The 24230-nt window shown below is 37.8% G+C and overlaps 1 protein-coding gene across 1 annotated transcript in view; it reads right to left on the minus strand.

Moving 5' to 3' along the window:
- Positions 1-242: 242 nt before the first annotated feature.
- Positions 243-24230, minus strand: part of LOC105489456 (interactor of little elongation complex ELL subunit 1) — a 72805-nt gene continuing 48817 nt past the window's right edge. The window contains exons 15-19 of the mRNA XM_011754289.3: positions 21524-21684; positions 16377-16567; positions 14062-14168; positions 3672-3770; positions 243-1311 (exon numbers count right to left, since the gene is read on the minus strand). Coding sequence (XP_011752591.2) covers positions 1130-1311; positions 3672-3770; positions 14062-14168; positions 16377-16567; positions 21524-21684 — 740 coding nt within the window. The 3' untranslated portion in view covers positions 243-1129. The remainder of the gene's footprint in view (positions 1312-3671; positions 3771-14061; positions 14169-16376; positions 16568-21523; positions 21685-24230) is intronic.

The following is a 24230-nucleotide window of genomic DNA, read 5'->3' on the forward strand; positions in this document are numbered from 1 at the left end:
GTAATGAAAAAAAAATCCAATCATGAGGGCCTGCAAGCACTTAATTATCTGGCATCTGGTATCACTAAAGAGCATCTCCGTAAATACTCAAAGCCGGGCAAGTACTGGCAATGCAATGTTTATATCCCCAGAAGGTAAGTCTCCCTAGGAACGACCATTTTCTTCTTTGATTAGATGTCTTCTTCGCCCTTGGTAGAACAGAAGTAACACCCAGTTTCATTCTAATAATCAGAACACTAATATCCATCGTTTACTTTTATTTTTTATTATAAAAACACATACAAGAGTTTTAAGAAATAACGAATATAAGACAAATCAAAACCATGGTGAGTTATTAAACCCATTTTCTATATACAAATACTAAAATTCCGAAAGTGGAATATCATCAAATGTGAGACACATCATAGCACGGTCCATATGTACACGGCACACAGAGCTCTGCCTGCGCTCATCTGTGAGTTGCTCATTTACATGTCACTGATAAAAAAATCTGCAAGGGAACTTCTACTCTTCAGTTCTCCTCTTCCTGATACATTGTCACGTATTTTTAAGGAACGTTACGGATATGAAGAAAATGCATTAAAGTGGGTTTCTGCTAAGGGCTCTCCATGTTTTGCTCTGATCAATTACGCACTACATCTTGAGAAAAACTTTTGCAGCTCATTTCCAGCTAAGATAGCAGAAAACTCTAAGTTTTTGCCAATTTATTTTTTCCTAGTCACTCATTGGAGCACAAGTCCAACAATAGCTCAGGAACCAAATCATGTTTTTATATTGGTAAGTTTATTATAAAACGCCACTCAATTTTAAAAAGCCACTAAAAGGACACTTTCTGCAGCAAAAAAAGGGCTAAGTTCAAGTTTTTGTTGTTTGACAAAGACACAATAATATAACCCATATGTCACAGATCACAACAGCCTTAAGTGAAATGTATGAGATTTAGGGAAAAACGACTATGCGTCTGCTTGTTTCTCCTGTCTCCTTGCCAAACAATAAGGAGAGCCTCTGATCTGTTTTATCTATTTTATGTCTTTCGTTTTTAAACCTCCCTTTGTGTTCTCAAAGCTGATCAAACTATTTGTGTTCAAAATGTGTCAAGGCACTTCTCAAGCCTCAGTGGCATCCCGGGTCAGCCAAGCTCCTCTGTGCTCAGGGCACTGACTTCCTCTAAGCAGCTGACAATCGCAGACGGAACGCTTTTGGAGGCCTCTCTCCGCCAAGCTTCCAGGATCTTCGAAATTTCTGCTGGATTGCTGGGACTCAAGTCACAAAGAGCATACACAGCTGCTAACTGTATACCCCATGGTATATCTGAAAAGAAATTTCAAATCAGTCATAAGACAAGAAAGTATCTGTTATCCAAAATTTTAGTGATGTAACCTACTGGAATACTATTCAAGTAACAGAATGCTTTCTGCTAGCAATGAAAATTAAATATTTTTAAAAACCCACAATAAAAAAATTCATTTAAGACCTGTCCACAAATAAAAAATAAAAAAAGCCTGACAGTAGCTGTCTGTGGTTTCCTGGCCCCAGCAGTGTCCTGAGGACTGCTGGTGTGTTTGTAAAAGGGAGAGGGCCTCAAAGATCCCAGTAACCCATGGCCACCACTAAGCTTCCCAAAACAGTTCTGGAAGGATCACACTCTCATATTTAAGTTTTAATAAAATGTGATCCTAAAACATTCATTAAACACATGACTCTATGAGATATCCACAGGAAGTATTTATAAATGGACTTTGGAAATGAAAAAGCATAAGAAAATGAGCTATAATGAAAAGCTGTTTTTTTTTGTTTTGTTTTGTTTTGTTTTACCATACCATACTTTCAAAAACTACAGTATAGTGTGTGATTCTAAATTATAGCTAGGTTATACATTACAGTATACTATCACAGTTCTCTTTTAAGGTAAGTTTATTTCAGAGTTATTAAAATTTAATTTAGTTAAAATTTAATGTATTTAAATAATTTAGGTTAAACAATTTAGGAGTTAAAGTTTATTAACTATATATAGGTCATGTGTTCCTACTCCAAAAATCTGAAATCCAAAATGCTCCAAAGCTGAAACTTTTGGAGCACCAACATGACCAACAAAGGAAATACTGGAGCATTTTGACTTTCTGATTAGGGATGCTCAACTCGTAAATATAAATACTCCAAAATTTAAGAAAATCTGAAGTCTAAAACACTTCTGGTCCCAAACATTTCAAATAAGATATATTCAATGTGTATCTCAGTTTTCTCCAAAAGGGCAAACTAGCACCATTTCAAACAATACAAAAGCCCACACATTCAAACATTAATGCTGAAAATGCAGGCAGAACTGCAGCTCTGAAAATTACTTCCTCCACCATAAACGACAAGCAATGAGAAAGCATAGAGCACGGGGTACGTTGTAAGGCCATGACTCAAACAAATAAAAAAGTTTAACAGTAAGAGAAACACAAGAGGTTAAAAAGAATTTTAATAAATAAAACGTGGCACTATTTAAAGAGCTAGCTCTGGAGAGGGACAGACCTGGGCAAACAGCAGGGATGGCACTTCCTAGCCTCACCTTCAGCAAATCAGTCTTCTCTCTGAGCTTTGGTTTCCTCCTGTATATAAGAAGGACAATGCCATCCATGCAGATGGCTGTCTTAGGGATTAGGCTGTGGGGCAGTGCCATGCACAGGGTCTAATCTATAGCAGGTCCCAACATCAGCTCCTCCTTCTCCCTCATGGGGACGAGGATTACCACAGCTTCGAGGTTACGCCCACCCTAGGAGCAAAGTTAATCTGCATCTGTTGGCTAGACAACCCATCAGCCATTATTCTGGCTACTTTCTCTTATGTCAATATACAACCTGAATTGTAAAATAGAACACTGTTATATGGAAGAAATGTGCACCACTTCAGCAGCTATCCTAAAGTGAAAGAAGGTATTTCAGAGAAAGCAGCTTAATGAGAAACGCTGTTCTCATGAAGTTCAATATCCAGTGTTCCACTGAAAGCTGAAGACAAAGAACCTACCATGTTAAGATCATCTTGGGTGTTATACAGTATTGAAAATGTCACTTTGTGCATTTCTGATGTGATGCTGCTTAACTGTATTATTCCTTGATTCTACAATATTCAAAACAAAAACTAGATTCATCCCTTATGAGAGTGACTTTAAGCTTCTCCCACAAAAGACATAAAATCACATGCTATGCAATATGTAAATGATAACAGAAATCCCCACTAGGAAGCCTTGCTCACAAGGTTTCCAGGTTTCCAAGCTCTCTCCCGATGATGCTAAGTACTCTGTGATACCTGTGCATCACTGATTTCATTCCATCAAGACACAGCTCCACCCAGGAGGCCTCGCAGAGAGCCCAGGTTAAGTCACTTGTCAGGGATCACACAGTACAGAGTTTTAGAGGCAGAATGTTAGCTGCAGGAAAAGAGAGTTTCTTCCTCCTTAGGGAAGTAGCGCCCAACAGGGCAAACGACTTTCATTTAAGTAAACAAACACCACCACAAAATCCACACACACATTCCAATATTAATGCTGGAATGTTTTGCAAATATTCCCTAATCTATGAGGCAGCAAGCGAAGCACAGAGCACAGCACACAGTAAGGACCCCAAAAAAGGTTTAACTGTGAGAAACACAAGTTACTTGAAAGTAATTTTACTAGATGTAAGTTTTACCTTCATCGTGAGCATGCTGTATAAACATACCGATAACCGAACTAATATTTTTCACAGCAGATGGAAATCCTTCTTTCAAACCCAACTGGCCTAAACGACCTAGGGGAAACAAAACAAAATGGAAACAGTCCAGTTAAATGTTGATTAACTTCTCCTCAGAATTTAAAGGTTCATTTCTCTTACAGGAGGTGATCAAATGCCTCATCATTTCTTCTTGAATTCACCTATGCAGATGATATACAATGTGCTGCTCTCCAAGTTACAATGGAATAAACAGAAGTTAGAAGAAAGAATGGTTTCACTAGGACCAACGTGAAACGCCTGACTTCTATTAAATTAACAGATCCAAGATAAGACTATGGTACCACCAAAATATGTATTTTTGGTCTGACTTTTGGCAACTGCCATTATACCACAGAGCAGTAATTCTCAAATGTAGTCTGCAGAAACCTTAGAGTCCTCTAAGTCAAACTACTTCACAACAATGCTAAGAAGTTCTGTGCCTTCCTCCCAGTGCTGACATGTGGTCTGATGGTGGAAAAGCCACAGCAGATGAAACTACTGGACTCTGAGTGCAAGTCCAGACAGTGGCACCTCGCTAAATGGGAGTTACTCCCCATTGCCAGGTGCTCACAGTCAAAAGCCAAGTTCACTTAGTCGCAACTACTCTCACTAAACCTGGACCCCTAAACACAGAACTCTGTAACATGCTGTAGACGGCACAGGAAGCACTCGCCCGTACACTGAGTGCACTGGCTGTTGTGAAGAAATGCACTTATCCAATTGTTTGTGTTGTGAATGAAATCAGGCGCCCTTTTTCTCATAGGACACCACTTTTGATTGAAAGAACTGACAAACGATGGCTAACTGGAACAAGGTAGATTTTTTTCAACAATAAACAAAGTGAACCTGTGACTTAAAGGAACTTTATCCTTGTGGTCAACAACATTTGAGCTTTTAAGCAAAATTAAGTTTGGAACAATTTTCATCAGCTACACTGAGCTTGACACCTTTACAATATTTAAGACTTTTCTGTGATGAGACTGGTGACATTAAACGTGTTTTTTGGGTATTGTTGGCATTTGGAATATCTATGTCAATTATTTTCCAAGTGAATAATGCAGGTTACAAAATCATAACTGGGCAAAAGGATCCCTTTGACATTTAAGCTAGCTCAGTGGATTCTAGTATAACAAGGTACAAAAAGTTCACTGCAGCATTTCAGATTTCACACTTCAAGTAACCTTTAAGAAATTACTACTTGTTGAGTTTTATTGTAGTATCAAAAAAGAATATCCATATTTGAAAAGGCTAATAAAAGATTCTGCCATCAACGACATACTTGTATGAGAATGGGTTTTCTTCATATATTCAGTCTTATGTATATGAAAAACACATGAGACTGAATGCAGAACAGATGATGAAAAATCAGCCACCTTCTATCAAACCAGACAGTACAAAGGTCTGCAACAAGGCAATGCGATTCCCATTATTTTTTGTTTGGGAAATATAGTTCTTTTCATTAAAAATGTCGTTTATGGGTTCATTACTATTCATTTTAAATGAATAACTAAATAAACAATTTCTCAGTTTTTAATTACTAACACAGTGAATACAGATAGATATAACCTGGAGTAACGACAAGTTCTTTGAGGGTTCTCAATGATAACTAACAGGTATGAGAACCAAAGATCCAAAGATTGAGATCACAGGGCAACCAAATTCATTAAAGGCTAAAGCAAGCAGAATGGCATCATTCCCCCCATTCCTCTACACTTGGAGCCTTCTCTTACTCCAGGAGCTCTCCTATGGATGAGAATTTGATTCAAAGTGGAATCCTGTTCCCTCCATCCAGGCAAGTCCTCATCTTCTCTTGACTCTTAAGTAGGAGGATTGCGAAACATATCTTGGATGTGCTTTTACAACAATATCATATTGTATGCTCAGCGTTCTGTGTTCACATTCTCTCTCAATACTACAAACGTCCCACAGGTCTATATGTGAATCCAGTATGAGAGTTTCATCTCTATTTTAAATGTGGAGAAACTGATGCATGGGGCACTTAAGTAATTTGTATTACTTTGTAACCTCTACAGGAACTAGCTTAGTGCTAGGTATGTGCAGCCTGAATATTGTGATACATAGCAAATGTCAGTAAATAATTACTGATCAAAGAATATGAGGATAACTCCCAATTTAAGATGACACTGTAAATATCTGAATAATTTCTAGGGAGCCTAGGAAATTGAAAAGCAATTTACTTCAGAAATCAGAAATTTCAGGTTACTGACCACTTTCAAATATCTCTTTGCAATTAGATTAAACTGCTAACAGCATACCACTGGACCGGTCCTCTGAAACAATCTACCAGGGATATTAAATGTAGGACTAACAGCAGAGAAAGGGATGTGCATCCAACACAGCTATGGCATTATTCAATCATGGGATGTGCATGCGTTCCCAGGAAACATATAATCATGTTATAATGGATCCCTTTCTTTCAATTAAAAGCGCTTAATGAAATTCAGTTTTATAAGCGATTTAAATTAATGGAGCTAAGGAGTAAAATAAGAGGAAATCATGAGTCTAGTAGATGATTTGGGGAAAAAGACTCAATATACGATGACGCAACACAGATGACAGATTGGCTATGATGGAGGAAGAGCTCCCCACAGAAGGTATGTGAGGATGCCCAGGGCCATCCAGCTGTATTAGAATACAAATAAGAAATGTGGAGCGAATCTCAACGTCCACGACAATGCAATCCCCAGCACTGTCAAGGGAGCTGGAGGAGAGCTGAGGCCTGCACACAAAGTAAGTCTACAGGACAGACCCTTCCAATAAACACTAATTAGAAGATAAAGACAGCAGGGTTTTCATTTAAAATTTTGGATGCAAGTTTGCAAAGGAATGGTGAGCTGACACAATTTCGAAGGAAAGCTAACAGATTTGCCAAGAGAACGGATAGAAATCACTGAATAATGGCTACTTCAGTCTGACCTGCAGAAACCTGACATGTGACATAGTCTTTTTCTAGCTCTAGGTTCCAGTTAATACCAGGAGGGGCAAATTATTCAGGATTGTAAAAGCTCTTTGGGGCAGAAAGATGGTATTCCACAACTTTACACTCCACTGAATCCAGTGGTAGGCAAATTTCTATCCCAACTTTGCTACCTTTCCACTGTATGGCCTCAGACAAGGACTTAATCTTTCCAGGCCTCAGCTCTGCCAAGAACTGAGCACTGCAGTGAGATGAGTTTCTGTTCTCCACCACATTTCTGTGACTCTAGAGCAATTTGAACATTCCACAAAATGCTTTTTAACAGTTTAGCATTAAGGTAGGTTGGAGTTAAACCCCATGTACTAATCCTGTGGCCATTTGCCGTTAGCAATGCTCACACCTGAATCCAACATTAGAAAACGCAAGTCTCACTGATATAAAACTTTTTTTATTGTCCATGGAGTAAAAATCTCATTAATAGGATGTGCAGATTTTGAATTAAGAACAGACAGAGGCCGGGTATGGTGGCTTACACCTGTAATCCCAGCACTTTGGCAGGCCAAGGCAGGCAGATCACCTGAGACCGGGAGTTCGAGACCAGCCTGACCAACATGGAGAAACTCTGTTGCCACTTAAAAAAAACTACCAAAAGTTAGCCGGGCGTGCTGGTGCATGCCTGTAATCCCAGCTACTTGGGAGGCTGAGGCAAGAGAATCGCTTGAACCTGGGAGGCGGAGGTTGTGGTGAGCCGAGATGGCGCCATTGCACTCCAGCCTGGGCAACGAGCAAAACTCCGTCTCAAAAAACAACAAAAAAAAGAATAAAGACAATTCCTTTATTTTATGAAGATTAGTGTATGACTTAAGTTAATATCATTATATCACTTTTACTCAATTTTTCAGTCAAGGTCAGATTCAGAAATGGCAAGAAAGTTCACTAACAGTTTCTCCTTAGGAACAATTCAAACTCCCAATCCAGATGACTGTGTTTTTGTGTGTATGTGTGTGTGTTGGGGGGTGGGGGTATTAATGTCACTTCTGAGAAATCTGCCCGGCCTAAACAGCAGGCCTCACTCACTTTCACCCCTTGCCCTCAGCCCACACCACTATCCTTGTCACCCAGCAGCTGCCTGGTTCTGAGTCCCATCTCCTGCATATAGTGCCACGGCACCAAAAGGACAGGCAGCACCAGGCTCTGCTGCTCCTCTCCTGTGCTGGCACACCTGTGCACACGTGGCGGCCCGCTAGGTTGTGCTCCAGCCTCCCCACATCCATCTGGCTCATGCACACGACTTCATCAGCAGACCTGAGAAGGGCTTATTCTTCCTGACTTTGCTCTTATTTCGACATTACGCTAATTATCCATCCTCTGAACTGCTTTTATATGTTTATAAGCATTTTAGTACATGGTATTGTCAATTATATATTATGTTAATTACACATTATTCTTATTCTCTATAACATATAATTGTATTGTATATCACTCTTAATTGTATAAGTATGCATATATTACTCTAAATAATACATATTATTGAAGTCATAAATTATTTGGCTCTCAACAGCCAGAATTTTAAAGATTCAAAGAATAAACTAGACTTGATTTGAATAAAATGACAAGCCATATTTTCTCCCTACAATTACACATCCTTCTTTTTAAATAAACTATTAACATGTTCTTAATTCACATATTTTAAGGTACATATTTGAAAGTATATAATCTTAAATAGTTTTCTTTAAAAGAGTTTTGTGACATCTAAATGAAAGGTAAAGTACAGTCACAGGTTGCTTAGCCAGGAGATCACATTTTAAGAAATTCACCTTTTAGGAGATCGTGTCCTTGGACAAACATTATCCTAGAGTACACTTGCACAAATGCAGATGGAGTAGCCTACTACACACCTAGGCTATATGGTGCAGCCTATTCATAGGCTACAAATCTGTACAGCATGTTCCTGTACCGAATACTGGAGGCTTTTGTAACACTTTGGTAAGCATTTGTGTATCTAAACATAGAAAGGGTACAGGAAAACAAGGTATTATCATCTTCTGAGATCACCTTCTGGTATGTGCTCCACTGCTGATGAAAACACTGTTATGCGGTGAATGACTGTGTATACTATTTTATTTATGGCAATCATTCTCTTTTCCAAACCCATTATTTCATGAGCATGCCTACAGAGCTTTGCAGACACAACCCTAACACTATCAGAACCTCGGAAGATGGAGCCTGAGAATCTGTGTTTTTTAAAAAGCTTCTCAGGCAATTTGGATGGCCAGCCAAATCTGGTAACCCCAGAAGATAAACACTAATTAGAAGAGACACTGGAGAAAACACCAAGATAAATCACATGTCCAGCTGACCCTCCTCTAAAACGCAAAGAGGCTGCTTCCGCTGTTGTACGAGGCTGTTGAGCACAAAAAACACAATCTTCACTCATTTCCTCTCAAGATTAACCAATACAGAAACACAACCGCTAAAACAAGAACCAAAAAATCACCATATTTTAAAGTGTAACTTAAAAAAATATCCTATTGTTTTGAAAATTCCACAGATTATCTAGGATAACATATATATTTACACCTTAAAACATCTCTTCTGATTTTTTTTAACTCTCAGAAAGATTTCACAATTTAGAATGAGTCAAAAGCATGAGCATTTTTTCCTGAATTCGTAAGAGAAGCTGCTGCTGAAATCAGCATTTCCAGATACACGGATGTCACCTAACTGCTGGGAATGCCATCACAGACCCTCCTGTGTTCCCTAGTGCTCCACAGCTAGAATGGAAATTGTTGTTGAGGGTTATCTTGAACTGAGGAATTCAGCAAAAGTTTTGAACCTGTGCACCACGCGGCATAGTTTCTTCATTTCCACTTCTGTGCCTCTGTTTATCTTCTGATATATCTCTTCTGAATTCCCAGTCTTTGGCAATCATTTGGTTCTCCTATCCTCTTGTTTGGTAACTTATCTCCAAGTGTATTTATTGGTTATTTCCAGTGAAATTTGGTGTCTACTTTGTAACCAAGTTTTTGTCTAGAACCATTTTATTTACTTAGGGCAATGTTGCTATAAGTGCATGCAAAGTACACACAGAGGAGGAATGCAAATTTGCCGATACAGTAACAAAATTCACAGGGTATTTCCTACTGTGATCTATTTTTAGACTCACTTATATAACGTATTCTCAAACACTAACCTTATTTCAAATGATGCTATCTATGAGTTTTAATTAAGAAAAATCCAAAGATACTTAAAAGTCATAACTGTCTTCAAAGTATCTAAGGGCTATAATGCAGAAATTGGATGAAGCTTGTTTCATATTCCCCCGGGGCAAAGAATACATGCTGCAGATACAGAAGTCAGGTCAAAAGAGAGCTTTCTTTTTAAAGTTCTAGGATACACGTGCAGAACCTACAGGTTTGTTACATAGGTACACATGTGCCATGATGGTTTGCTGCACCTATCAACCCATCAGCTAGGTTTTAAGTCCCACAGGTATTTGTCCTAATGCTCTCCCTCCCCTTACCCCCCATGCCCTGACAAGCCCCAGTGTGTGATGTTCCCGTGTCCATGTGTTCTCACTGTTCAACTCTCACTTATGAGAACATGAAGTGTTTGGTTTTCTGTTCCTGTGTTAGTTTGCTGAGAATGATGGCTTCTGGCTTCATTCATGTCCCTGTAAAGGACATACACTCATTTTTATGGCTGCATAGTATTCCATGGTATATTATATGCCACATTTTCTTTATCCAGTCTATCACTGATGGACATTTGGGTTGGTTCCAAGTCTTTGCTATTGTAAACAGTGCTGCAATAAAGATACATGTGCATGTGTCTTTATAGTAGAATGATTTATAATCCTTTGGATATATACCCACTAGTGAGATTGCTGGGTCAAATGTTATTTCTGGTTCTAGATCCTTGAGAAATCACCACACTGTCTTCCACAATGTTTGAACTAATTCACACTCCCACCAACAGTGTTAAAGTGTTCCTATTTCTCCATAGCCTCACCAGCATCTGTTGTCTCCTGACTTTTTAATGATCACCATCCTAACTGACATGAGATGGTACCTCATAGTGGTTTTGATTTGCGCTTCTCTAACGATGAGCTTTTTTTCATGTTTGTTGGCTGCATAAATGTCTTCTTTAGAGAAGTGTCTATTCATATCCTTTGCCCACTTTTTGATAGGGTTGTTTTTTTTCTTGTAAATTTGTTTACATTCCTTGTAGATTCTGGATATTGGACCTTTTTCAGATGGATAGATTGCAAAAAATTTCTCCCATTCTGTAGGTTGCCTGTTCATTCTGATGGTAGTTTCTTTTGCTGTGCAGAAACTCTTTAGTTTAATTAGATCCCATTTGTCAATTCTGGCTTTTGTTGCAATTGTTTTTGGCATTTTAGTCATGAAGTTTGCCCATGCCTATGTCCTGAATGATATCACCTAGGTTTTCTTTTAGAGTTTTTATGGTTTTGGGTTTTACCTTTAAGTCTTCAATCCATCTTAATTTTTGTATAATGTGTAAGGAAAGGTTCCAATTTCAGTTTTGTGCATATGGCTAGCCAGTTTTCCCAGCATCATTTATTAAATAGGGAATCCTTTCCCCATTGCTTGTTTTTATCAGGTTTGTCGAAGATCAGATGGTTGTAGATGTGTGGTGTTATTTCTGAGGTCTCTGTTCTGTTCCATTAGTCTATATGTCTGTTTTGGTACCATGCTGCTTTGGTTACTGTAGCCTTTTAGAATAGTTTGAAGTCTAGTGTGACACTTCCAGCTTTGTTCTTTTTGCTTACGACTGTCTTGGCTATATGAGCTTTTCTTTGGTTCCATATGAAATTTAAAGTTTTTTTTTCTAATTCTGCAAAGAAAGTCAGTGGTAGCTTGATGGAAATAGCATTGAATCTATAAATTACTTTGGGCAGTATGGCCATTTTCACGATATTGATTCTTCCTATCCATGAGCATGGAATGTTTTTCCACTTGTGTCCTTTTTACTCGAGCAGTGGTTTGTAGTTCTCCTTGAAAAGTTCCTTCACATCCCTTGTAAGTTGTATTCCTAGGTATTTTATTCTCTTTGTAACAATCGTGAATGGGAGTTCACTCATGATTTGGCTCTATGCTTGTCTATTATTGGTATATAGGAATGGCTGTGATTTTTGTACAGTGATTTTGTATCCTGAGACTCTGCTGAAGTTGCTTATCTGCTTAAAGAGTTTTTGGGCTGAGACAATGGAGTTTTCTAAATATACAATCATGTCATCTGCAAACAGACAATTTGACTTCCTCTCTTCCTATGTGAATACCCTTTATTTCTTTCTCTTGCCCGACTGTCCTGGCCAGAACTTCCAATACTATGTTGAATAGGAGTGGTGAGAGAGGGCATCCTTGCCTTGTGCTGGTTTTCAAAGGGAATGCTTCCAGCTTTTGCCCATTCAATATGATACTAGCTGTGGATATGTCATAAATAGCTCTAATTACATTATGTTCCATCAATACCTAGTTTGAGAGTTTTTAGCATGAAGGGATGTTGAAATTTTATTGAAGGCCTTTTTCGGCATCTATTGAGATAATCATGTGGTGTTTGTCATTGGTTCTGTTTATGGGATGGATTACGTTTATTGATTTGCATATGTTGAACCAGCCTTGCATCCCAGGGATAAAGCTGACTTGATCATGGTGGATAAGCTTTTTGATGTGCTGCTGGATTTGGTTTGTCAGTATTTTATTGAGGATTTTCACATCGATGTTCATTGGAGACGTTGGCCTGAAATTTTCTTTTTCTGTTTCGTTTCTGCCAGGTTTTGGTACCAGGATGATGCTGGCCTCCTAAAATAAGTTAAGGAGGATTCTTTCTTTCTCTATTGTTTGGAATAGTTTCAGAAGGAATGGTACCAGCTCCTCTTTGCACCTCTGGTAAAATTTGGCTGTGAATCCTGTGGTCCTAGGCTTTTTTGGTTTGTAGGCTAGTAATCACTGCCTCAATTTCAGAACTTGTTCTGAAACGGTCTATTCAGAGATTCTACTTCTTTCTGGTTTAGTCTTGGTAAGGGTGCATGTGTCCAGGAATTTATCCATTTCTTCTAGATTTTCTAGTTTATTTGCATAGAGGTGTTTACAGTATTCTCTGATGGCAGTTTATATTTCTGTGGAATCAGTGGTGATATCCCCTTTATCATTTTTTATTGTGTGTATTTGATTTTTGTCTCTTTTCTTCTTTATTAGTCTAGCTAGTGGTCTATTTTGTTAATCTTTTCAAAAACCCAGCTCCTGGATTCACTGATTTTTTTTGAAGGGTTTTTTGTATCAAAGACATCTTTCTAATTAATAGATCTTATCACTGATAATTCTGCAGGGCCTTGACAGCAGCTTGTTGAAGACGAGATAGAACAAAAAAATAAGTAAAAATAAAAATAAAGATTCGTAGAAGATAAGTAAAAACAAAAACTAACAATTCGTAGGAAATAAGGAGAACCAAATGGCCATTGAGGTCCTCTTTAAATATGAGATTAAGAAGGATCCATGTCTCATTTAAAATATTTTTAAACAATCATTTAACTTCTGTAATTCATTTAAGTGACCCTTAACAGGCAAGTATGAAAACATTGGGGCAGGTGGTGTGAAGATATCCTGGATATAGTTTGTGTATCTGTCCCCACCCAAATCTCACATTGAACTGTAATCTCCAGTGCTGAAGTTGGGGCCTGGTGGGAGGTGTCTGGATCATGGGAGTGGATCCCTCATGAATGCCTTGGGCCATGCCTGTGGTGAGCAAGCTCTTACTCTTGAGTTCACAGGAGATCTGGTCATTTAAAAGTGTGTGACACCTCCCCACTACCCCTCATTTGCTCCTGCGTCACATATGTGATGTGTCTGCTCCCCTATCACCTTCAACCATGATTGAAAGCTCCCTAAGAATGCCCCAGAAGCCAAGCAGGTGCCAGCACTCTACTTCCTATAAAGCCTGCAGAACTGTGAGCCAATGAAACCTCTTTATAAATTATCCCATCTCAGGTAGTATTTTATAGCAATGCAAGAATGGCTTAATATAATCCTTATTTTAGAAACCAAATGAAACTACAATATAATTTATAGTAACTTATATATCCTAGTGTTTATGTGTATTAGTATTAGCATCTAAAAAGAGCTCAATTATAACTAAAATGTACTAACATGAAAAATCTTAACCTCTGAAAAAGATGAATAAAACATTATAAGAAAAGAGAAAGAAGACTGACTTAAAAGCACAAAAGTATCTACTCTGATGATTGTAAAATCAGTCATTACGGAAAATTTTCAAAGTCAACATATATTATTATACAGTTACCCCCCATCCTTGCACGAAGATGTCATCAATAACAAGAAAAAAATAATAATAAAACAGATAACTTACCAATCAGCCTCAGTATTGAGGCTATAATAATATCAGGAGTATACGCAATGTTCGCATGTCCTTTTCTGTATTTTATCCACTTATCCATTACAGGCCACAGCTCCTTACTATAAAACAGCAACATGAAAAGATGTATGCTCATCATCACTCAAATAATATTAATAACTTATCTTATAAATGATCCTTAAGCAATCAGTGAAAGAGGGTAATTGCTAAGGATCTAACATTGTAAGTTCAAGTGAGAACAGATACTGGATGCTCACATCTTCTCCAACAGCATGGCTGTGCCCAAGCTAGCTTTAACATGGCTGGAAATTCAGTACTTGCATCTTATTCTAACTCTTCTGAACAAGGCTTTGGACACAGAAACTGAACAGCAACCCCAATGTCCCAGAACTAGGAAGTGGCAGAGCCTCAGTTTTCACTTGGACTCTCCAGGTGCAAAAGCAGCCCCTGTGTTTTAAAAGCCAAGTTACCTGGCAGGATCACAGACAAATAAAGCTGTGCATGTAAAAAGGAGCTAAGCCAGAGGAAAATGGTAACTTCAGTAATCAAATAACACTTTAGATGGATAAAAGAAACTTTCCACTGACTGAAAACAGTGCCAATTCCTCTTTGTCTTCTATTTTTTCAAAAATGTATCTAATTCTTTCATGGCATTCATAAAGTATCACTAGTAAAGTTTATTAGACAAAAGAAAAATGATAATTAAAAGCACACCAAACTCAGTCTCAGATCATTATTACTCTTCTAATTCTGTCTTTTCTTCTAGATACTCCCCACTCTCCATGGATGTAAACAACCTGTAGAGAGCCACCAGCGCTGAGGAAGGGAGCAGGGTCTGTAGTTGCTCAGGTAGAGATCCTCATGTTTGCTGACATCTTCACCATGAGTGCAGGGATCGTGGACCAAGTATCTCTGACGGGCACCAGCCCCGGCCTCTTCAAGCGTAAGTGGGGCCAACAGGGCCCCTGCCTCGTGGGTTCCCATGAGGATTCAGAAAGCTGAGGCCCACAGTAGGCCCTGACACATCATTATACAGACTGGCACTGGACAAACTGTTCTGTCATTTTCTTATTTAGTAACAGACTGGGAAATACTTTTCCATGTCAATACATAGTAATCCATTCATAGCTATGTGTTTTAATATAGCTATCATCTCATAGAGGAGTGCCATGATTTGATTCCTTACTGTCTGACATTCAGATGTCTAATCTTCCCTTAGTGTCAAGATGATGAACAAGAGTAACACACATCTTTGGACACACATAGATCCTTGGACAAGGTAATTTCCACAGCTTCAAGTATCTCAAGGATATGGATTATCAAACCTTTGATGCATCCTTTTTAATGTCACCAACTCCCTTAAACCAGCCTTTCTCGGCCAGGGTTCCACAAGAAAATTAAGACCTACAGAAAAATTATTTGAGTGACAATTTTCTCCATTCTCCCAGAGATGGTACAAAGCTATTGCCAGAATTATAAATGCACAGAGAAAAGTTAATTTACTACATATAATGAATGCCTGGGAGCTTAATTTTCTCCCAGGTGGGAGGAGCTGCTAATTTATAATTCTGAATATTTCTCTTCCCTTTAGGTTTTGTGAGTATCTGTATGTTACGATAATGATAATTCCATTCAACATACATTGGCCAGGTGCTCCCCTTGTGTGGGCACTGTTCCACATGCTGGGGATACGCCACGAGCCAAACAAGGCCACCCTCCGCCCCTCCAGAGTCATTTCTACTGGGGAGAGATGATAACAGCAGAATTGAACAAAAAGTAGTGACAGGTACTAAAGGAAAATAAAGCAAGAAAATGTGATAGTGATAAAGGTAGCTTCTTTTATTTTTTGAGACGGAGTCTTGCTCTCTCGCCCAGGTTGGAGTGCAGTGGCGCAATCTCGGTTCACTGCAAGCTCCACCTCCAGGGTTCACGCCATTCTCCTGCCTCAGCCTCCCAAGTAGCTGGGACTACAGGCACCTGCCACCACGTCCGGCTAATTTTTGGTATTTTTAGTAGAGACGGGGTTTCACCGTGTTAGCCAGGATGGTCTCGATCTCCTGACCTCGAAATCCACCCACCTCGGCCTCCCAAAATGCTGGGATTACAGGCGTGAGCCACCATGCCCGGCCATGATGAAGGTATCTTAAGGGTAGTTTTATTAACTCTTACAAAATAAAAGCAGCGTCATTTGTAAATGTTTCATCTGCCTTACATGCTTAAACAACAAAAATTATTCAAACCACAATTCAGCATTCAACAACTCAACCTCACAATAACACATCTTTATTTAAGTTAGTAAAATAACTAACCTTATGATGTTATCATGTGTCCAGATCCATTTCTGATGGCAGCAGAGCAGATCAATGGCAAATATGTATTCCCAAGTGTTATCACTTAGGTCTTCACCAAATTTTTCACTAGATTGAAATTCTGTTTTTGGACATAACTGTATGGTCAAAAGCAGCTTAGAAACCATGAAGCCAACATCTACCGGGGCATTCTAGCAAATGAAAAGAAAGAAAATAAAATCCGGAGTTTCAAATATAATGCATCTTACCTTAGTTATCTAAAAGACTATAATAAGCATTCGATGACTAATCATTTAATCAGAAACAGCTTTTCAAAACATTTTGATCATGTTTATCTTAGTCATAGAATGATGACACAACAGGAGTTGGATGAGCCAGATTAAAAAGCTATATAGGCAGGATGCAGGATACAATCAGGCAGAAAAGAGCTTACCTGTAATCCAGATAGGAATGCACAGTTTCATCAACTCAAGAGAATTAAAGTTAGGAAGCTAGTTATAATTTCAAAAATAAACCTCTAAAAATTATTTAAATTCTATTATTTTTCTGACATTGAGTATCAGTCTGCCTTTTCAAGAAATTCATAAAACTGAATCAGACAGTAACGGATTCTTACTTCTGGTTTTCACACCTGTGTATAATGTGTTGTGATATTTATCCATAGTGCTACATGAAAGATAGTTTGAACACTTTTTACTGCTGAATAGTAACCAATTATATGGATATATTACTGTTTATCAATTCACTTTTGACTACTGTTAATGTTGCTATGAATATTCATGTACAAGCTTTTGTGAGGATGTAAATTTCACTTCTCTTGAAAATACCTAAGAGTGGAACTCCTGGGCCTTTGGCTAAGAAATGGTTTAACTTTTATAAGAAGGTGCCCAACGATTTTGCAAAGTAGTCATGCTTTTTCATGTTTCCACCAGCACTGCTTGAGAGTTTTATTATAAAAACAATACACATATAATACTCAATATACGTAATACAAGAAAAGGCTTGGGCTTGGAAATTTGCTTTATTACTAGAAGGACTCAATAAGTGAACCTTTCAGAACCTGTATCCTGAAAGGGTCTAAGTCTCAAGGTTTCTGTAAGATAATCCATAGCCAAATCATGGTTCAAAGTAATATACCTGATAACCAAAACTCAGCCAGAATGGTAAATATTTCCCACTGAGAAAAATCAGTGACTTTGCAACCTGAGGAGATGCAAAAATAAATTTTGACATGAAAGAAATCAAATCCATATATTCACTTTTTTGAGTATCCATTTTACATTTTGCAGTAATTGTGAACATGGGATGATCGGCATGTATACAATACATGCTCCGTAAAAGTGCTGAGAATCTCCTGTGTTTCAGGTGTGGCTGTAATTGGAAGTATTTGGTATTAGAATCATAATTTTAATTAGACATGTTTAACAGAATGTAATTAAGTTTGTAAACATTGTTTGAATATTTATTACAACTCACATTCTACATTCTCAATTTGACTTTTTATATTCAAGAGTTGCTTAAGTGCTTAGGAAGATTATGCTTATTAGATTTGAAGGCCTACTTTAAGTGTTTTTGAAGAATATATCTTAAGTTTATGAATATGTTTAAAGTTTTAAGATAATTAATGTACTGATATTTGTAAATAAGATAATTTAGGAAATGTTAATCTGTTAAATACATGAGTTAACTAACATTAATCAATGGCCAAAGTGAACACATTCTTACTTTGTTAACAATTAATTGATTTATAAATGAAACAAGACTCATGAGTTTAAAGGTTTTTTAAAAAGGTTTATAAATTTACAACTTTAAAATTCAGCAGTAATTTAAACCAAGAAGTCACTTCTACACATAGAGCATCCTTAAAGATTTTATCAACTGCACCAGAAAAACTTGCAGGAGGAACCACCTTGAAGAATCCAACACAGGGAAATACTTCCCACCATGGTTACAGCAGGAATCGCTAACTCATGATTTTAAAAACTGAAATAATTTCAAAATTTACACTGAAGATAATACTACTTTGTTAACTAGCAGTATTATATTTAATAAGTTGCCTTCTATTTCCTAGTCTAGGAATAATCCCATGGGGGTTTCTTCTTTAATTTAGTAATGTATTGATTTTCTGATTCTGAATTCTCCTTGTTTTATCAGGATAAACTCTATTTAGTTATAAAGTATTATTCTTTGAATACATTACTGAAATCTCCTGTTTAGTGACACTTCTTACATCTAAGTGACTCACTAAAAACTGGCTTTTTCCTTCTTATAGCATTTTTAATTGGGTTTTATTATTAGAAATGAACAGAAGGCTTTCAGTTTTTCCTCATGCTTAAAATAGATTACAGTTACTTGGTTCTTTAAAGATTAGATTAAAACTCAGGTGGAATCTATACATGTCTTTGTACAGAAAAGTTTTATCTTTTCAACCAGTCTTTTCAAGTTTTCTACCCCAAAGCCAATTTTGATCATTTGTATTTTGCTAGGAAATCACCGTTTCCAAATCTACTGCAGATAGTCGTCTTCTCATTCTGTGTCCTATGTGTCCACTTTCCCATTTCAAATCTTCACTATTTCTGTTCTTTTCTGTTTCTGCTGATCTGCACTGTCAGCTAAAAAGCAGTATTTTTATCTTCTATGTGTGTCTGTTTCTTTTCCACTTCATTACTACTATCTCCTAAAATTTATTCTTTTTCTCTGGTTCCCTTATTATATTAATAATGTTGAAGATGAGTAGCAGTTAACTTCATTTATTTTCTGCTAAACAACTAAGACATTTAAGATACTTTAATGAGTACATGTTTTCCAAAAAAGCTAGAGATCTTTGATTCTGAGTTTACTTTTTCATTGACTTTTAAGACTGTGATTTTACTTTTCGTATTTTATTTGTCCCCAGATTGTCTACAAATGTATGTCTCAATTTCAAAGTAAATGTAAATATTTTGAAATTTTTTTCTGTTAAATTTTACTGAATTATTACCAGGGAATTTTGAGTGTGAAATCTTTACTTTTTAGAAACTAATGTTTTCATGTGGTCAATTCATCATTCATTTGTGTAAATGTGTCACAGATATATAAAAAATATTCTTCATACACATTTACTTTTTTTTTTTTTGAGACAGGGTCTCGCTCTGTCACCCAGGCTGGAGTGCAGTGGCCGGATCTCAGCTCACTGCAAGCTCCGCTTCCCGGGTTCACGCCATTCTCCTGCCTTAGCCTCCCGAGTAGCTGGGACTACAGGCGCCCGCCACCTCGCCCGGCTAGTTTTTTTTTTGTATTTTTTAGTAGAGACGGGGGTTTCACCGGGTTAGCCAGGATGGTCTCGATCTCCTGACCTTGTGATCCACCCGTCTCGGCCTCCCAAAGTGCTGGGATTACAGGCTTGAGCCACTGCGCCCGGCCCACATTTACTTTTAAATTAATGAATTGTACTATGTCCTCATTTTTGTTTACTAGATGTTTAATTCTGTAAGCAAGCATTTGAAAATCCTCTAATATAATGGGGGTTTTATGCCCCAAGTATTTCTCCCTTTCTTAAAGCTTTGACTATGTATTTTTATTTGACACAATACTTAGCAAATACATTTACTAAAATGGTATGTTCTTCATAAGTAATGTCTTTTTAACCATACCGTGCTTAATTCCGAACAGGTGAAAGGAGATGGGCTCTAGTGTGCAAGCGGAAAGACCAAGTGACAGCAGGAGCAGCCTGGGCAGATAACATTCTGAAGGCAGGTAACCCTCTAGAGGCAAGTACTCTCCAGAAACAGGTAACTCTCTAGGAACAGGTAACCCCCTGGAGGCAGGTAACCCTCTGAGAACAGGTAACTCTGGAGGCAGGTAACTCTCTGGGAACAGGTAACTCTGGAGGCAGGTAACCCTCTGGGAACAGGTAACTCTGGAGGCAGGTAACCCTCTGGGAACAGGTAACTCTGGAGGCAGATAACCCTCTGGGAACAGGTAACTCTGGAGGCAGGTAACCCTCTGGGAACAGGTAACTCTGGAGGCAGGTAACTCTCTGGGAACAGGTAACTCTGGAGGCAGGTAACCCTCTGGGAACAGGTAACTCTGGAGGCAGGTAACTCTCTGCGAACAGGTAATCCTCTGAAGGCAGTAACCCTCGAAGCAGGTAATTCTCTGGAGGCAGGTAACCTTCCAGAAGCAGGTAACTCTCCAGAGGCTAGTAACCCTCTGGAGCAGATATATATGTGGTTGCTGGTATCCATCGGTAGGAGGCGGGATGTCTCTCCTGACACAAAATGACAGACTAGAATTTATGACAATACCTCACATGAATGTACTCTGTTGTGTCTAGATAGATTGATGAAGAGATCATTACAAACTTGCTTTTTAATATTTACCTAACTTTTGACCACCAAAAGCTCTTTCCGTTTTATAAAAAATAAAAGCCTAACAAATACTAACTTCAAAAGTAATAATAAAAAAAGGCAAAACCGCATATAAAATTCTGCTCCACACATAAACCAAGGGGAGTTTTTAGTAGAGGAAATACATGCTCATTAAAAACAAAATAAAATTTAAAAATCATTATCACTGGCTTCAGTACCTCTTCTTGAAGTCTGCTACTGGTAGTTAGATTCTCATTAGATAAAATGAACGAATGAAATAAAATGAGGAAAGAATACCCATCTAGACACACTTACTTTAACATATCAATAACTAAAAATAATAAAAGATAACACGGGAACAAAGTAGTTAGCACAAAAACAAATTCCATCAACTAGAAAGAAAAATAAAGCATATTAGATTTTTTAAAGTCCTAATAGGAAAAAACTGAAATACATAATTTTGTTTTACCTAAGTATCTACTGAAGAACTGAATCATTCTGTAGCTTCTCGGAGACTTTTAAACATATATACCTACGTGTGGGTTTCATCAGTCACAAATCAGTGTACAAAACAAACTGTTAATTAACACAATCCTTTGGTCTACAATTCTTCCTTGAATGTCTCATGCATACTTAATGAACAAAATGAATAAGCTTAGGTTAAACTGATTAAATTTTAAAAGATTTAGAAAGAAGAAAATGCCTATGAACTAATATAAAACTAAATACACAACAAAATAGTAACATCTATATAATATCTAAAAGTAAGGTACTGTAAGAAATAGAAATAAAGCTCACCTTTTCCCAATTAAGAAAAGCTCTCAAGCAGTTCAGAACCTCTCCTTTAGCACGTTGCCTGGCAACTAACTGCATTGCTTTATTAATCACCGATTGAGAGAGAAATATATCATGCCACATGTTTGCAATAAACAAAGTTAATTTTTCAGACTCTGGAAAATCTATGAGAAATAAAATACAATAAATCTTTTATGTATGATCAAGTGAATAAATTGCAAATTAAGAATATATTGTATTAATTTCACTGGTGCCTTGCAAGGCATCCTGCAATGGAGGAAGCTGTAAATGGGGAGCCCAGATGAGGCTCCAGTCACAGTCATTTCAAAAATCCGTTCTCAGCTGGGCGCGGTGGCTCACGCCTGTAATCCCAGAACTTTGGGAGGCCGAGGCGGGGAGATCTCCTGGAGGACAGGAGATCAAGACCATCCTGGCTAACATGGTGAAACCCTGTCTCTACTAAATATACAAAAAATTAGCCAGGGGTGGTGGTGGGCGCCTGTAGTTCCGCTACTCGGGAGGCTGAGGCAGGAGAATGGCGTGAACCCGGGAGGTGGAGCTTGCAGTGAGCCGAGATCCCGCCACTGCACCCCAGTCTGGGTGACAGAGTGAGACTCCGTCTCAAAAAAAAAAAAGAAAAATCCATTCTCCAACTTCCTTGTTCTCAGAATTATTCCATTTGGTATGTGTCATTATAGGCAATTTTTATGCATTACATAGGTTTTGCATTATATTACATAGGTTTTTATGCATTACACTTACTCATTGAACACATAAAGCTTCTGATTTGAAGAATTTTTTAAATAAATTCTAGGTGACAATTCTTTTGTTGTAAACACTTTCTCCTACATTCTGACTTTGTCTCTTTTTAAAAAATTAATTGAAGTGTAGTCTACAGACAATATACACTCTTTTAAAGTTCAATGAATTTTGACAAATGATTAAATCCACGAAACCACCACAACAGTCAATACCATCATCCCAAAAGTTCTCCCGTTCTCGTGCTCTGCAGTGAATCACCTCACCCCAGATACAGAGAAGTCATGATCTATTGTCACTCTACATTAGTTTGCCTTTTCTCAAATATTTATTAATGGATTTGTGTAGTATGCACTCTCTTCTGTCCGGCTTCCCTACTCAGCATGTTGGTCTCAACATTCATCCATGTTGATGCATACATTGGTAGTCTATTCCTTTGTATAGCCAAGTAGTATTTAATTGCTTGCTTGATATATCAAAATGTTTTCCATTCACTGGCTGATGGACATTTGTTTCCAGTTATGGGCTCCTATGAGTCAAGATGTTATATCCGTGTGCTAGTTTATGTAATGATGTAATGATCTAACTCTGTGTTTCTGCTGCATAAGTGCCTATGAGTAGAATTTCTGGGCCACAGGATAAATGAATGTTTTAATTTCATAAGAAGCTGTCAAGAGCCTTCCAAAGTAAAGATTTTTATCCTGTTTGCTGTACAATCACATCTTTTTAGTTTTCTTTGTCCTGCTTTATCTATCACTGACACACCCAAGAATAGGTAGCTCAAAGCATAAACTCACTGCACTAAACTTGATCTGTTAATTTCTGAATCCTATGTTTATCTGGTGACACTTCAGAGTAGAAACAAGACAAATAAATTATCTCCTTACAGAGTATACAAGCTAGAGGAGCAGAGAGACAGCAAACAAAATATTTAATCTTTAAGAAGTGGTTAAGTGCCATGAAGGCAAATAAAGAAAAATAAGGGATCCAGGATGACTAGGAAGGTATGTGAAAATGGAGTGAAACACAAGAGTTGAGGGAAACAGAGCAAGAAAGCTGTCAGCACAAAAGCTAGAGCTACGAATGGGCCTGTTGTGGTTGAGGAAGAATAAGAAATCCATTGTGGTCTTGGCCGAGCCCACACCCTGTTCCGTCCCACCACCCGCCAACTGCTGAACTTCATGTGTGTTTTTGTGATGTGACAATGGCCTGTCAGTCCCCCTGGACAACTGTACCTCCATATGAATGTAATCACCACAGAAATCCTAACATTCACTCCATAATGATTTGTTGAATAAATGACTGAAAAAGTAAACAAAGAAATGAAGTGGGTGAATGAAACACTTAGCAGCTTCATTCACAACAGTAAAAGTGATGGATATACTCAATTATCCTGATTGATAAGCCCCATAAACATGGTAGTCAGAGACTGTAAATGTTTAACACTGAGATAAGACTGATATGGTATTAGGTTTCATATGTATATCATCTGCTTTAAAAATACTGATGATTTCATACAGCAAAGAATGATTTCCAATCTGATCCACTAGTAGGGATGGAAGAAACAGTAAAGAGAAAAGAGAATTACAGGACAACCCTCATATCACCATCTCCTTTCAGCTTTCTGTCATCTACTTCTTTTCATCAATTCCATCTTAAAGTTGCTACCCTTTCCACCTAGTGGTACAGCAGTTTGGCTTGTCACTTAAAGTATCCCTCCCACATTTTACAGCAACTATATCTAATTCTAAAGCAGCTGCCCAGGGCACAGAACAAATACACAGTAATGAGAAATACTCATTTATTTATAAGTGGAAATATATGTGCTGATATAAGTAAGCCCTACTAAAGACCAGGTGCAGCTGGGTATAGCTAAAGCTATTCAATGGACAAAACATAACATTATTTTAAAAGACACACAGTAATCACAGAGCTGAAAATATAGACTCCA

Source organism: Macaca nemestrina, chromosome 6 (assembly GCF_043159975.1).
Source record: "Macaca nemestrina isolate mMacNem1 chromosome 6, mMacNem.hap1, whole genome shotgun sequence".
NCBI lineage: Eukaryota > Metazoa > Chordata > Mammalia > Primates > Cercopithecidae > Macaca > Macaca nemestrina.